Here is a 15,096-nt window from a genome sequence, read left to right as displayed (position 1 = left end):
AAACCTGGTACAGGTCAGCCTGGCTTGGCGCAGCCTGGAATGGATCAGCGTAGTTTGGTGCAACCTGGTGCAGGTCAGCCTGGTTTGGTGCAACCTGGTGCAGGCCAGCCTGGTTTGGTACCTTCTGGTACAGGTCAGCCTGGTTTGGTGCAGCCTGGAATAGAACAGCATGGTTTGGCCCAACGTGGTGCAGCTCACCCTGATTCGGTGCAACCTGGAATGGATCAGCGTGGCTTGGTCCCACCTGGTGCAGGTCAGCCTGATTTGGTGCAGCCTGGAATGGATCAACGTGGTCTGGGCCAACGTGGTGCAGCACAGCCTGGTTTGGTACAACCTGGTGCAGGTCAGCGTGGTTTGGCCCAACCTAGAATGGATCAGCGTGTGTTGGTACAACCTGGTGCAGGTCAGCCTGCTTTGGTCCAGCTTAGTGCAGGTCAGGGTAGTTTGGTCCCACCCGGTGCAGAGCAGCTTGGTTTGGGGCAACGTGGAGTGGATCAGCGTGGTTTGGTACAGGCTGGCACAGATCCACGTGGCTTTTTTCAACCTGGTGCCTATCCACCTGGTTTGGTACAGCCTGGTGCATATCCACCTGGTTTGGTCCAATCTAGTGCCTATCCACGTGGTTTGGTTCCACCTAGTGCCTACCCTCAGGCTTTTGTCCAGCCTGGTACATATCCACACAGTTTCGTGCAGCCTAGTACTGATCAGCGTGGTTTGGTTCAACCTGGAATAGATCAGCATGGCTTGAGGCAACCTGGTACAGAACAACGAGGCTTGATACCACCAGGCACAGAGCTTCGTGGCTTTCCAACTTTCCACCCAGAGTTTCCAAGATTTTTATCGCATCCGGATCAGCATGGTGTAATACATCCTGGCAGATATCAACATGGTCAGGTGTCCCCACTCCTAATCAATGAAGGTTTGGCAGCACCAGGTATTGGCCAGGAGGGTTTATCAGAAGCTTACCAGCAAGGTTTGTCACCTCATGGCACAGACCAGCGTGGCCTAACACCATTAAGCACCCGTGTGGGATCTGCACAGCAAGACCAACAGCATTTGATATCACCTGGCCCCGATCAGCACGGCCAGGTACAAGCAGGTACAGACCAGCATGACCGTGCATCCTCGATCCCAGAATCCCGTGACCTATTGTATCCAGGCCCTCATGGCCCGGGCGTCCTGGGGGTAGATCCGTATGTCCAGACAGGTTTGGATCCAAAACAAATATATGCCTCAGGCCAACCTGGAATTTCTGTCCGGACTGCTCCAAGCCAAGCAGCCACCTTTGCCAGGAGCACAGACTCTCTTAACTATCTCTACCGAGTCTCATCAGAAAAGAGTGATTTCCAGAGCGAAAGACATGATTCCCTGGATAAACTGGCCCCGAGCTTCCCCATGGCAGTGGAAACATTTCGTCTGATGGGAGAGCTCATTGGCCTCTATGTGGAGCTCAAGGAGAACATGAAAGAGCTGGATGAGGTGCAGGCTGGCCAGAGCGACTTGGAGAAGATCCAGCACCTGCTTGGGCTCATGGGTGGGTTCCACTGGTGTGGAGGAGGGATTCAGCGTCCCCAGGCCTCATCTGGCGGCTGGGCTTCCTCCTGAGTCGCCGCAAAGAGCGTGTCCCTTCTTAGCCATTGTGGGCTCTACTCTAGCCTTTGGGGTCCGAGAGATGGAATTAAACCAGTCGGAGCAAAGGCGCCTCAGGAGAGGAGTGAGGCGGTTCCGGTGCCCTGGCAGACTCTCTGGACAGCAGCTGAGGACGGTGGGCAGGGAGGGAGGACGCCAAAGATTTCAACTTTGCCTTGGTCCATGCACAGCTGTGGGCCCAGAGAATAATTAAGATTTGAGAGATGAGTGGGAAGTGTGGGTCAGGAGTCCCAAAGCCCTTTAGGGTAGTAAGCATGAGGTGGATTTTTTAGAAGGTAAGGACACCCCTCTTTCCTTTCTTCCCATCCCCCTCTCTCCAGTCACCAGGAAAAGCAGAAGTGAGAAGTCCTGCTGCTTGTTGGGGTAGCTTCACTGTGAGAAGTTCACTGGGAACGGGGATTGGGAGCCTGCTGGAGATCTAAGCCTTCTGACTAATAAGGCCTCCATTTTTCACAGTCAAAAAGAGCGTACCCGCTGACCTGGAGGAGCAGCTGAAGACCTTAAAGTCCTTGACCAAAGAAGTTCGGCAGGAAAAAGCAAAAGTAAGTAAGGGCGGGTCCACCCACTTGGCCTTTGAGTGCCAATAATCCCACTTTCCATTTGCATTTTGATGGATCAGCTGGCCTTGCGCTGACATTATCGTCTCGTTGGATCTGTACACACCTGTCAGGTAGGCAGTGTGCCTCGGGTAGCATCGTGTTCACTTCCCAGATCTAAAACCCGATGCTCAAAGCTGTTAAGATCGGGCTGGGCCAACAGGGAGGCCAGCGCTCCTTTTGTTACGTGGGGGTCATTTCCGACAGGGCTCACTGGCACCGCGGCAGCCTTGGGAGCCAAGTTTGTGGGACTCTCTGGAGCCAGTGGCCACGGCAGGGGGCTACTAGGCCTTCAGCTGTTCTCTTAATGCCCACTGTCCACACCCACGGGATGGACGGACGGACGGACGGACAGATGGATGGATGGATGTCCAGAAGGGACACATTGACACATGGTTCTCGTTAGAGGCTTGGATTAGGACGAGGACTCGGGAAAGGGGCTTGCTCGGGCTGCGGACACATATGCAGAAGGCAAAGAACTCAAGCCTACCTGACCTTCCTCTTCCGCTGGGTTTGTAGCTGGACAGGATGCAGAGGGTCCTGGAAGGCAACGGGGAGCAAGGACTAGGAGAAGACATGAAGAATGGCCAGCTGGGCTTGCAGCTGGGAATCCTCAGGTGAAATGCCCCTGCCAAGGGCAGCTTGTGTCTGGGCATCTCCTATCCCCAGCCCGGGAGGTGATGGCAGCCTTCAGTTCACTCCCAGGCTGAACTGGCCCCCGTCTTTGACCCAAGTTGTGTCTGCCTTTCAGGGGGTCCGTATGTAGTTCAAGTGGCTGGTGGGAGTTTCTCAATTTCTTCGAACAGCTCAGCACCAGGGCTTGGAAGGAAAACAGCTGCCAGTCTCTGTCCCCAGTTGGAGGCTGGAGGAGAGCACTTGCCAGAGCCCCTCAGAGCCCTCTCTTGGTGGTGCCAGGTCTCACCCCCTAGAAACCTCTCAGGCCAGCACGTGGGCACCCACTTCCTGGACAAGCAGCGCCTGGGACCCCCTAGACAGAGCCTGTTGCAGGGCCGGCCAGAGAGCCATGGTGTGCATCTTCCTCTGTCCGTGATGGGACTGGTGGGCCTGGGCCCCGGGGTGGGCGGCGGGGCCAGGCGATCTCTTCTGCGCATCTCTCAGAGTTACCGTGGCTGACATTGAGAAGGAACTGGCCGAGCTGAGGGAGAGCCAAGAGCGGGGCAAGGTCAGCATGGAACATTCCGTCTCCGAAGCCTCCCTCTACCTGCAGGACCAGGTGAGACCAGGGCTCTTCTCAGAGTCAGCCGTGGATGGTGGGGCTACTAGGCTCTTAGCTGACATACAGTTTGCTAATATTTGTGCCCATTCTGTGCGTTGTCTTTCTGCTCTCTTATTAGTGTCTGCCTTTAAGATTTTATTTATTTATTTGAGAGAGAGAGTGTGTGAGCCCAAGTGGGGGAGGATCAGAGGGAGAGGGACAAGCAGACTCTGTGCCAAGTGTGAAACCGGACGTGGGGCTCGATCCCACGACCCTGAGCTCGTGACCTGAGGCGAAATCAAGAATCAGACGTTTAACTGACTGAGCCACCCAGGCACCCGATAGTGTCTGCCTTTAAATCTTGAGTGATGCTATCATCGGCCATCCCAGAATGTTCCCGTGGAAGAGCATCTGGACCAGGAACAGCCCTGAGTGCTTGCAGAAGGATTGGATAGGAAAAGCCACTGGGCTAAGGGGACTCATGTCAGGAACCCCTTGGTGATAGAGGCCCCATTTTGGCCGGGACACTGACGTATACCATTTCTTGACGACAAAGCCAACTGTCCAGTGTGGGGCTTGAAGAGCAGCAGATGCTGTGTCCACAGCTCATGTCTAAGCTTAGCAACCTCCAGGGCTGTCCCAGGGCCACACTCCCCACGCGGCAGGCCCGGGCTCCTGCCACAGCCTCTTCAAGGCACCAGCCTCCTCTCTCCTGATTCCCCCGCCACCTCAGCTTCCTGCCTCTGAACACACTGCTGCTTTCCCATGCTGCTGCTTGTTCTGGAATGTCCCTGTCACCCCCACTTACCCAGTGGGCTCCTACTTACCCCTCACAACTCCACTGAAATGCCCGTGGTTTGGAGAGGCACCTTGCTTTCTTCTAGAGAGAATTAATCCATCCTTTGTATCCCATGGGCCCTCTGACAGGCTCTTATGGGCTCTTCAGAAGAGTGGGCTCTTCCGGGTACGAGCAAGAGCCTCACTGAGCTCAGGCAGAAGGGAGCTCGGTTGAAAGTGCATGGGTGTGCCGGAGCTGGAAAAGGCAGAACTTCCAGGCCAAGGGGGCGGTCTGGGCGGCACCGCTCCTTCTCTGCCTCTCCGCGTCGGTTTCTGTGTGTCCCTGTGCCTCTGTGTCCTGTCCTTATCCATTTCTCTGCAATACTACCCCATCTCCTTCCCACCGTGCTCCCAGTCAGCTTTCCTTTCTCTCGCGCATGGCCCAAAGGGCTGCCTAGGCCCCGCGATGTCACATGCTTCCAAGAGAGGGGGTTTGGTTGGCCCGGCCCCTCTCTGAGCCAGGCAAGAGGTCACACGGCTGTGAGACTGGCTGCCCCAGAACCGGGTGTCGACCGAGGACCAGTCATGTGTGGTGACACACGGGGACTGTGGGAAACAGAAGAGGACGGGAGAGCCAGTGGAAGGCATCTGCTCCTGCCCAGACCGGGAGAGGCCCCTGTAACAGGAGTAGCACCCATCCCACTGGTTTCTTGTTACTGACGTGCTGGGTGGGGGAGCACGTGTGAGCCCGCCCCTCCCATCCCCAGGGCCCAGAGCTGTGTCTGGGTGTCGTCAGACTCCTCTAAGTGTTTGTGGACCAATGGACATCACCACTCAAGGGTTTAGCTAGAGGAGATGTGACCTCTCATTGAATCAGTGAGCTGGCCGGAGAAAGGTCTAGAAACCTCTGTCCTGTAAGGGTTTTTTTCAGCATCGAGGCTATACTCGCTGAGAACTCTGTTCGCTATTTAACAGATGGGCTCTGGGCGCCTCCTACATGCCCTACATTCTATGAGGCACTGGGGGTGCAGCGACTGCCCGAATCACGTAGGCGCTGACAGTGTGAACAAAACGTGGCCATGCCTTGTTCAGTGCCCTGCACCAGCCTTCTTGCCCACCCCCAGCTTGACAAGCTCAGGACGATCATCGAGAGCATGCTGGCCTCGTCTTCCACGCTGCTGTCCATGAGCATGGCTCCTCACAAGACCCTGGCAACCTTGGAACCTGGCCAGATTGACCCTGAGGCCACGTGCCCCGCCTGCAGCCTGGACCTGAGCCATCAGGTCAGCACGCTGGTGCAGCGCTACGAGCAGCTGCAGGACATGGTCAACAATCTGGCTGCCTCCCGGCCCTCCAAGAAAGCCAAGCTCCAGAGCCAGGTGACTCCCACTGGCCCCTCTCCTGGTGTGGCCACCCATGCCCCACCGCGGGGAGCCACAGCCCAGAGGCCCACAGAGCGGGGGGCAGCTGGTGAGCTTTAACTCATGAGCCTAAGGGCCAGTTTTCCATGGTGGAGCCCTTTACTGACCCCACAAAAGTCCCTGGTCCTTTCACTGGGCCACAGCGAGGGCAGCACCAGAGCTAGCTCTGGGAACAAGAGACCATGGGGAAAAGCTGGCTTCCTGCGGGTGGGACAGCACAGCTGGCTGAGGGGTGGAGCCATGCACTCGTGTGCCTCGGGGGACACTGGCATAGCTTTAGGGTTCATTGACTCCCCTTCACACCAGAGTGCCGGCCCTCTTCTCGATTCCCCACCAAAGGGCAGGCTTGCTGGTAGGGGCAGGGAGAGTCACAAGTCCCTGAGTCCTGCCTCTTGGACTCTGGAGTTCAGATCCGGTCCAGGGCAGGTGGGAAGACTGCAGCCCACATCCCAGCTCTTGGGAGCCACAGGGCAGCTCACCACTCTGGAGCCCAATTTCCTCTACTGGTCACCCTCCCGGGTGGGCCAGGTCCCTCAAGGCTAGACCATGGGCAGGTGGGGGACTGAAGCTCACATCTCGTTAGGTGAACACACAGAAAGAGCAGAGAGCCTCCCCACTATCGGGGGAACTTGGAGAGAGCCAGAATGGGGTCCAAAGTTGGCCTACCTGCTGGGTGATTTTTAAAAAAATTTTATTTATTTGAGCGAGAGAGAGAGAGAGAGAGAGAGAAAGAGAGGGAGGGAGGGCACGTGCAGGAACGGGGAAGCAGCAGCAGGAGAGGGAGAAGCAGGTTCCCCACTAAACAGGGAGCCCAAACCGGGGCTCGTATGGGATCGAGCCCCACATCAGGCTCCTCCGCTATGAGCCTGCTTCTTCCTCTCCCACTCCCCCTGCCTCACGGGCTGTCTCTCTCTGTCAAATAAATAAATAAAATCTTTAAAAAAAAAAAAAGCCCTTCCAGCTTAGGCCGGTTCCTCCTATGACGGAGAAAGGGTGGGGAGGGGGACCACCGTGACGGGGATGCGCCCACAGTGCCCCGTGCGGAGCCTGCTCCTGGGGGGCTAGTCCATGGCCGGCTTGAATCCCAGGGTTTCCATTATTGGCCGCCAGAGGGCCCCCAAGGTTTATACAGGGCATCCGTCAGGGGCCCTTTGAAACCCCGCTGGCTTTGGGTTAGGACAGGTGGTGCTGGATGGGCCCCCCAAAGCTGCCTGGCGGGCAGAGGGGCCAAGGCCTTCTGTGTTCGCCCTCTCTCCCGTTCCCAACCCTCGGGGCAGGGCACTCACCCTCTGCGTGTATCCCACTCCTCACAGGCAGCTCTTGGCACATTTCCACTGCCTCTCTTGTGACCGTCCCTTGGAGACGACTGTGACTGGACAGTGAGTTCACACCTGGCCAACCCTGGCTGGTGGCCATCATGGGGGCGGGCACAGCAGGGCTGTATCTCCCCCATTCCCTCCCTGCCTCCAACTCTTGTCCTTCCTCGTCTCCTCTCCCCGGGGTCCATCCCTGTGTGCCTGGCCGCTTGCAAGCCCTCCGTCCTCGCCTCCGCCACACCCTGGACAGCAAGGCTCCTCAGGCACGTAGACTGTGGGGTCCTGGATTTGAAAATGGGATTTCTCACTCTCCAACCCTCCTCCTCCTCTCTCTGTCCCTTCCCAGGTTTATCCCTGTGACTCCTGTGGGCCCAGCCCTGCCTGGGCACCGTTCCATCCGCCCCTACACTGTCTTTGAGCTGGAGCAGGTCCGGCAGCAGAGCCGCAAGTACGGGGCAGCGGGCTCCCGGGCAGGGCCTCGCAGGGGAGATGGGAAGAGGCTGGAGGACAAGTGTGGGGGGTTCCTCCTCCTGGCTGGACAGTAGGGGGCACGGAGTGATTTCTGGGCTAGGCCCCCAGTTCTTCCGAGGAAGAGGAAGAGTGGAGACCTAGTTAGTAATCGTCTGCCTTTGAGTCCCCGTTGGGGGACCCAGTGGGACATTGCCGAGGGTGCTGGCTGGCTGGGGGAGCTCCTCTTTACCTCCTCACACCCCCGGATGCTTCAACTGTGTCAGCAGCCCCAGCATGGGGGGAAGGGAGGGGTACGACATCACCCAGCCAGAGGGTGGGCTCAGTGAATGTGGGGGGAGAAGGTGGGGACATGTTGCACACTCCCTCGGACTCCTGCCCTCTTCCCCGCTGCATTTCCATCTCCCAAGGATGGGGTTCGGCAGTAAGGATGGTTTCAAGCTGCCGGTTGGAGCCCTCAGGGTTCCAGATGGGCAAGGCTAAGCGTGCAGGGCTTCTTCTCCCCATTTCAGCTTCTGCCCTGCCCCATCTGTGGTCCTCCTGGGCACTATGGGAAGGGCTCCTGCCCACACAGGGTCCTACTTAAAAAGGTGCAGATAAAGGGGTGGAGCGGGCCAGGGTCCGAGTGTGGGCTCAAGCTGGTGGGGCCACCTTACCCCTCCATCTGCCTGCGCCCCACAGCCTCAAGCTGGGCAGTAGTGCCTTCGCTCGGAGCGACTTGGCACACATGGAGCGGAGCGTGGGGCGTCTGCGCACCATGCACTCCAAGATGCTGATGGACATTGAGAAGGTGCAGATCCACTTCGGAGGCTCGATCAAGGCCAGCAGCCAGATGATCCGGGAGCTGCTGCAGGCACAGTGCCTGAGCTCCCCCTGCTACAAACGGTCGGACACAGACTGGGCCCCTGGCCACGGGGCTCAGCTTCTGCCCAGCCACAGCCCCGTGAATGTCTCATCCCGTGCTGGGGAAAGCCCTGCCAAAGAGGGAGGCGGGCGGGGGTGTGTATCAGGGGTCTTCAGGACGGCCCGGCGGTGTGGTTGCTCTGCTCACGCGTTCCCTTGCTCCTGCCCTGGCTCCCGGAGACCCCCGACACAGCCGTCCCATCTCTGGCTGGCTGGCCCCCGCCGTAGTGGGCCCCAGGTGACGCCGGCTCCCAGTGACTCTGCCGTCTTCATCGCAGGATGCCGGAGACGGCCGACTACACATACTCGAGCGTGCCCCGGCGCTGTGGGGGCAGCCATACGCTCACCTACCCCTACCGCCGCAGCCGTCTGCAGCACCTGTCCCAGGGCCTGTACCCCACCGAGGAGGTCCAGATCGCCATGAAGGTTGGGGGTGCTGCCTGGGAGTAAAGAGCGAGGGCCCTGACAGGACCCCACATTCTCAGGTCATTCTTGAAAAACCACATGAGTCGCCAGAAGGGCGGATGACCAGCCCTCTGCCTGGAGGCTGTTTCTGTCGCAGTTAAAGCCTCTGGTTCTCAGGCTTTGTTGGGAAGAATGCCATCCTGGCCACTTGCCCATCCAGCACCCCCACCCCCACCGCGGGGCACGCTTCACCCTGGCACCGCCAGAGCCCCCGGAGGATTCTGAGCACCGTTGGGTTCTGGGAGTCAGGAGAGGACGTCACTCGGTGCCCCCGGCCCTCGTGGAGGAAGGACCAGAGGGCACACTCTAGGGGCCGCGTGGTAATGGGTGTCCCCCCCCGCCACAGCATCATGAGGTAGATATCTTGGGCCTGGATGGACATATCTACAAGGGACGGATGGATACAAGGCTGCCGGGCATCCTGACCAAAGACAGTGAGTGTCCTGGGGGCCCAGAGACTCCTCAGGCTCCTTGCTCAAGAGTCCCCGGGGGTCTGTCAGGTCCTGGAAGGCCATGGGGCCCCTGGACCCTGGATGCAGTCTTCCTCTGCTACCTCCCTGATTCCAAGCGTTCTGAAAGTCCCAGGTGGGTGTTTGCAGTTCGGGAACAGCCATCCGGTCTCAGCCAGTGAGCCAGGACTTCATGGCCACGTCTTTCTTGTCAGTCTTCCTCCTCGTGCTGCGTCCTTGGCTTGCCTGCCTCAGCCTCTGCTCCCAGCACCACTGGGGCTGAGTCCCACCCCTCTTTTGAAACTCAAAATGTTCCTCCTGAGCCCCCCACCACTTGGTGAATTTCCCACCCCCTGATGCCCACCTCCAGTGAGCCAGACTGCACCGTTTATCAGTCCCCTCCTGCTCTTAGAGTTCTCTGTGCACCTGTCCAGCCACCTGAACTGTGAGCCCGGGTCAGAACTCACCCAGCACCAGGCCCAGGGCTCATGGGCGTAGGTCCTCAGAGCATATCTGAGTGGGTGGGTGGGTGGACGGACGGACATGGGAATGAACGGAGTGCTTAGAAGGGGCATATCCATTTGTTCAGACCGGGAAGGACCTCAGCAGAGGCTGGCTGTGACCAGCGGCCCTGCAGCCCTCTCCCCATCCCCATGGGCCCCCACAGAGCTCTCACTCGGCCTCTCAGAACTGACCCTCCCCTTCACTGTCCCCCACCAGCCTCCGTCTCCGGGATGTCCAAGCACAAGGCCAAGCAGTCCCGGCCCCACGTGCACAGGCAGCAGTCCCTCAGCAACAACGGCCAGCTGCCCTCGCGGCCTCAGAGTGCTCAGATGCTGGCTGGCAACAGTCCAGGTAGCTTCCCTTTGGCTGGAGCAGGCTTCCAGGTGGTCTCCCCACTGCCACCGGGCCTCTGCTGCTTGCCCCGCCAGTCCCCTTTCCTGCCCATGGCTGGTCTCTGCCCTTATTTCCCTGGAGAGAGGAAGCGCCTGGGAGCCGGGAGATGGGATGGGAGGGAGAAGAGAGAAAAATCCATCTTTCCTGAGTTCTTGTTATGTGCCAGCGCTGGGGGGTAGGTGCCGTTACTGTCCCCACCTCCCAGAAGGGGGAATAGGGGCAGGGTTGCAGCCCAAGGCTCTGGCTCCAGGCCTGAGTCCTCCCCCAGCTCTCGGGTGCTCCCTGTCCTGGGGCTTGTGCTCAGCTCTGTGCGGCAGCTGGTGGGCACGGGGCCGCAACACGGCCCCCCGAGAACCCTTCAGTCCGACCTTGTCTGCAGAGGAGCTTCTCCTCACGCCCAGGCCTAGACGGTCCCTCCAGTCCCTGTTCTCCCCTGAGGGGCTAAACCCTGCCTGAAAGCCTGGGGGCTAATTGTCCCCCAGGGTCCAGCCATATGTGGGGGCCGGAGAGTGACACTGGCCTGGAGCCACGAGGTCAGATCCCCTTCAGGTGACTTTGAGCAAGTCTCCCCTCTTCTCCAGATGTGTTTCCTCAGCTGTCCATGAAGGGTTGCTGGATTGGTGCCACTCTGAGTCAGGGCCCCCACGAAAGGGGATCTAACGAAAGGGGCTGACCTCCTGCCTATAAAAAGTTATGTTCGCACAACACTTTGCAGATGCCTGCAGGAGGTTCAAGGGCCGCCCCCACCCCCGGTTTTCCCCACCCCAGTTAAAGGCCCAGCCCCAGATGCCCTTTACCACCCATTCCAGTGACAGCGCTCGGTGAGTGCCCAGAGGAAGCAGAAACAGAGAGAAGTGATTGCACTGGTCATGACACCTCGCCTTTACTGTGGGTTCTCACCAGCCAGGCACTGTGAGGGGCTTTACATGCATGAACTAATCCTCACACCAACATTAAGAGGTAGGGACCGCTGTGAGCCTCACTTATGGCTGGGAAAACTGAGACACAGAGAGGTTAAGATACTTGCCCAAGGTCACACAGCTAGGAAGAAGCAGGAGTGGAATTCAGACCTAAGTTGTCTGCCTCCGGAAGCTACGCTGCTCACAACGGGTAGCAGGCTGGGACAGACGATTCAGTGGTGGACAGAGTGCGGGGCTGTGACTGCGCTCTTGGGGGCACTCGGCTTCCTCCTCCCTGGCACTCTGTCTACTCCAAGGGTGTCTAAAATGTTAGGGGAAGAGGAGAGAGAGAGGGCAGGCTTAGGAACAATTCCCGCACCTGTTGGTGTATACAGTGCCTCAGTAGCCCCTGTGTTATTAGAGGGCACGTTACTTAAGAGGCGGGCTCTTAGCCACCGACCGNCCAGGGTCCAGCCATATGTGGGGGCCGGAGAGTGACACTGGCCTGGAGCCACGAGGTCAGATCCCCTTCAGGTGACTTTGAGCAAGTCTCCCCTCTTCTCCAGATGTGTTTCCTCAGCTGCCCATGAAGGGTTGCTGGATTGGTGCCACTCTGAGTCAGGGCCCCCACGAAAGGGGATCTAACGAAAGGGGCTGACCTCCTGCCTATAAAAAGTTATGTTCGCACAACACTTTGCAGATGCCTGCAGGAGGTTCAAGGGCCGCCCCCACCCCCGGTTTTCCCCACCCCAGTTAAAGGCCCAGCCCCAGATGCCCTTTACCACCCATTCCAGTGACAGCGCTCGGTGAGTGCCCAGAGGAAGCAGAAACAGAGAGAAGTGATTGCACTGGTCATGACACCTCGCCTTTACTGTGGGTTCTCACCAGCCAGGCACTGCGAGGGGCTTTACATGCATGAACTAATCCTCACACCAACATTAAGAGGTAGGGACCACTGTGAGCCTCACTTATGGCTGGGAAAACTGAGGCACAGAGAGGTTAAGATACTTGCCCAAGGTCACACAGCTAGGAAGCNCACCAGCCAGGCACTGTGAGGGGCTTTACATGCATGAACTAATCCTCACACCAACATTAAGAGGTAGGGACCGCTGTGAGCCTCACTTATGGCTGGGAAAACTGAGACACAGAGAGGTTAAGATACTTGCCCAAGGTCACACAGCTAGGAAGAAGCAGGAGTGGAATTCAGACCTAAGTTGTCTGCCTCCGGAAGCTACGCTGCTCACAACGGGTAGCAGGCTGGGACAGACGATTCAGTGGTGGACAGAGTGCGGGGCTGTGACTGCGCTCTTGGGGGCACTCGGCTTCCTCCTCCCTGGCACTCTGTCTACTCCAAGGGTGTCTAAAATGTTAGGGGAAGAGGAGAGAGAGAGGGCAGGCTTAGGAACAATTCCCGCACCTGTTGGTGTATACAGTGCCTCAGTAGCCCCTGTGTTACTAGAGGGCACGTTACTTAAGAGGCGGGCTCTTAGCCACCGACCTAGGGCTTGATTATTTTTAACTCCCAAAGATTAGTAAGGAGCTCTGCTCAGGAGCTCCCGCGCAGGCTCACACTGCCCACCACAGCCCTGCGGACCCCCTCTCCGGCATTCTGCCCCCGCTCTGCCTGCGCTTTGGGCAGGCTGGGGAAGGCCTGGCGGGCTGCGGTGGGTGCGAGAGGAGGGACAGAGCCACCTCAGCCCCCCGTGTCTTGCAGCTCCTCCTCGTCCGCGGAAAGACAGACCCATGTCCTCCGAGGGGCACCTCGCGCAGCCGAATGCGGCCCACCCGCCCAGCCCCAGCGAGATGGAGATGCATATGGACGTGCCTCCTGGGGAGGGGCTCGAGGAGCCCACCCGGGGCCCCCGGTCCGCCACTGCTCAGTGAGCAACGTTATTAATAAACGTTTAGGAAGAAGCTTGGGGCAGCGAGGCTTCTGTGGTCCTGGCTCGGGAAGATGGAGTGGAAGGGGAAGGCCCCTGTGGGCCCACACCGCCAGCCCAGCCCCAGGGCCAGGAGGCCGGCCTGCAGTTGGAGAACAGGTCGGACTTGTAGCCTGAGAACGAGATCTGGACCCCCGCCCTCGCAAACGGGTGAAGCTACCCTCCAAGGGTGCGGGCCTTCCGNAAGCAGGAGTGGAATTCAGACCTAAGTTGTCTGCCTCCGGAAGCTACGCTGCTCACAACGGGTAGCAGGCTGGGACAGACGATTCAGTGGTGGACAGAGTGCGGGGCTGTGACTGCGCTCTTGGGGGCACTCGGCTTCCTCCTCCCTGGCACTCTGTCTACTCCAAGGGTGTCTAAAATGTTAGGGGAAGAGGAGAGAGAGAGGGCAGGCTTAGGAACAATTCCCGCACCTGTTGGTGTATACAGTGCCTCAGTAGCCCCTGTGTTACTAGAGGGCACGTTACTTAAGAGGCGGGCTCTTAGCCACCGACCTAGGGCTTGATTATTTTTAACTCCCAAAGATTAGTAAGGAGCTCTGCTCAGGAGCTCCCGCGCAGGCTCACACTGCCCACCACAGCCCTGCGGACCCCCTCTCCGGCATTCTGCCCCCGCTCTGCCTGCGCTTTGGGCAGGCTGGGGAAGGCCTGGCGGGCTGCGGTGGGTGCAAGAGGAGGGACAGAGCCACCTCAGCCCCCCGTGTCTTGCAGCTCCTCCTCGTCCGCGGAAAGACAGACCCATGTCCTCCGAGGGGCACCTCGCGCAGCCGAATGCGGCCCACCCGCCCAGCCCCAGCGAGATGGAGATGCATATGGACGTGCCTCCTGGGGAGGGGCTCGAGGAGCCCACCCGGGGCCCCCGGTCCGCCACTGCTCAGTGAGCAACGTTATTAATAAACGTTTAGGAAGAAGCTTGGGGCAGCGAGGCTTCTGTGGTCCTGGCTCGGGAAGATGGAGTGGAAGGGGAAGGCCCCTGTGGGCCCACACCGCCAGCCCAGCCCCAGGGCCAGGAGGCCGGCCTGCAGTTGGAGAACAGGTCGGACTTGTAGCCTGAGAACGAGATCTGGACCCCCGCCCTCGCAAACGGGTGAAGCTACCCTCCAAGGGTGCGGGCCTTCCGGAGAAGCAGCAGAGGCCGGACCCCAGATCTGGGCGCCGGCGGGCGGGGATAGGACCTGCTCTCACCCCTGCCGGCTCTCTCCTGACCTCAGTGGGACCCCAAGGGTGCTGCCTTCCCATCTGGGGAGGGTGGCCTGGCCGACTGGGGTGTTCTGGAGAGGCTGGGGTTCGTGGCGTCCGTGCATCAGCTGTGCCGTGAAGCAGAGATGAGGGCAGCAGCTCCCCACAGTTCTGCCACCGGCTCGGGCAGCGCCGGGCTCCTGGCACGACGTCCAGGGGGAGCAGGGCCCACCGCCACCTGGGAAGGTTTCTGTTTGCTGTCCTCTGCACCTTACCCTTGAGCAGGCAAAGAGGGGCTGCCNCACAGAGAGGTTAAGATACTTGCCCAAGGTCACACAGCTAGGAAGAAGCAGGAGTGGAATTCAGACCTAAGTTGTCTGCCTCCGGAAGCTACGCTGCTCACAACGGGTAGCAGGCTGGGACAGACGATTCAGTGGTGGACAGAGTGCGGGGCTGTGACTGCGCTCTTGGGGGCACTCGGCTTCCTCCTCCCTGGCACTCTGTCTACTCCAAGGGTGTCTAAAATGTTAGGGGAGCAGGAGAGAGAGAGGGCAGGCTTAGGAACAATTCCCGCACCTGTTGGTGTATACAGTGCCTCAGTAGCCCCTGTGTTATTAGAGGGCACGTTACTTAAGAGGCGGGCTCTTAGCCACCGACCGAGGGCTTGATTATTTTTAACTCCCAAAGATTAGTAAGGAGCTCTGCTCAGGAGCTCCCGCGCAGGCTCACACTGCCCACCACAGCCCTGCGGACCCCCTCTCCGGCATTCTGCCCCCGCTCTGCCTGCGCTTTGGGCAGGCTGGGGAAGGCCTGGCGGGCTGCGGTGGGTGCGAGAGGAGGGACAGAGCCACCTCAGCCCCCCGTGTCTTGCAGCTCCTCCTCGTCCGCGGAAAGACAGACCCATGTCCTCCGAGGGGCACC

At 59.2% G+C, this 15,096-nt stretch overlaps 1 protein-coding gene across 1 annotated transcript in view; it reads left to right on the top strand.

Annotated features, from left to right (window-relative positions):
- Positions 1 to 13,123, top strand: part of QRICH2 (glutamine rich 2) — a 34,116-nt gene extending 20,993 nt beyond the window's left edge. Inside the window, exons 7-19 of the mRNA XM_034641539.1 lie at positions 524 to 627; positions 709 to 1,534; positions 2,107 to 2,192; positions 2,766 to 2,863; positions 3,366 to 3,480; positions 5,364 to 5,709; positions 6,814 to 7,039; positions 7,323 to 7,424; positions 8,126 to 8,329; positions 8,626 to 8,773; positions 9,159 to 9,246; positions 9,982 to 10,116; positions 12,772 to 13,123. Coding sequence (XP_034497430.1) covers positions 524 to 627; positions 709 to 1,534; positions 2,107 to 2,192; positions 2,766 to 2,863; positions 3,366 to 3,480; positions 5,364 to 5,709; positions 6,814 to 7,039; positions 7,323 to 7,424; positions 8,126 to 8,329; positions 8,626 to 8,773; positions 9,159 to 9,246; positions 9,982 to 10,116; positions 12,772 to 12,941 — 2,648 coding nt within the window. The 3' untranslated portion in view covers positions 12,942 to 13,123. The remainder of the gene's footprint in view (positions 1 to 523; positions 628 to 708; positions 1,535 to 2,106; positions 2,193 to 2,765; positions 2,864 to 3,365; positions 3,481 to 5,363; positions 5,710 to 6,813; positions 7,040 to 7,322; positions 7,425 to 8,125; positions 8,330 to 8,625; positions 8,774 to 9,158; positions 9,247 to 9,981; positions 10,117 to 12,771) is intronic.
- Positions 13,124 to 15,096: the final 1,973 nt, after the last annotated feature.

This window comes from Ailuropoda melanoleuca, chromosome 13, assembly GCF_002007445.2.
Source record: "Ailuropoda melanoleuca isolate Jingjing chromosome 13, ASM200744v2, whole genome shotgun sequence".
In the NCBI taxonomy this organism is placed as follows: Eukaryota; Metazoa; Chordata; class Mammalia; order Carnivora; family Ursidae; genus Ailuropoda; species Ailuropoda melanoleuca.
The sequence above is the reverse complement of the archived record's forward strand: the minus strand, read 5'-3'. Positions and strand labels throughout refer to the sequence as shown.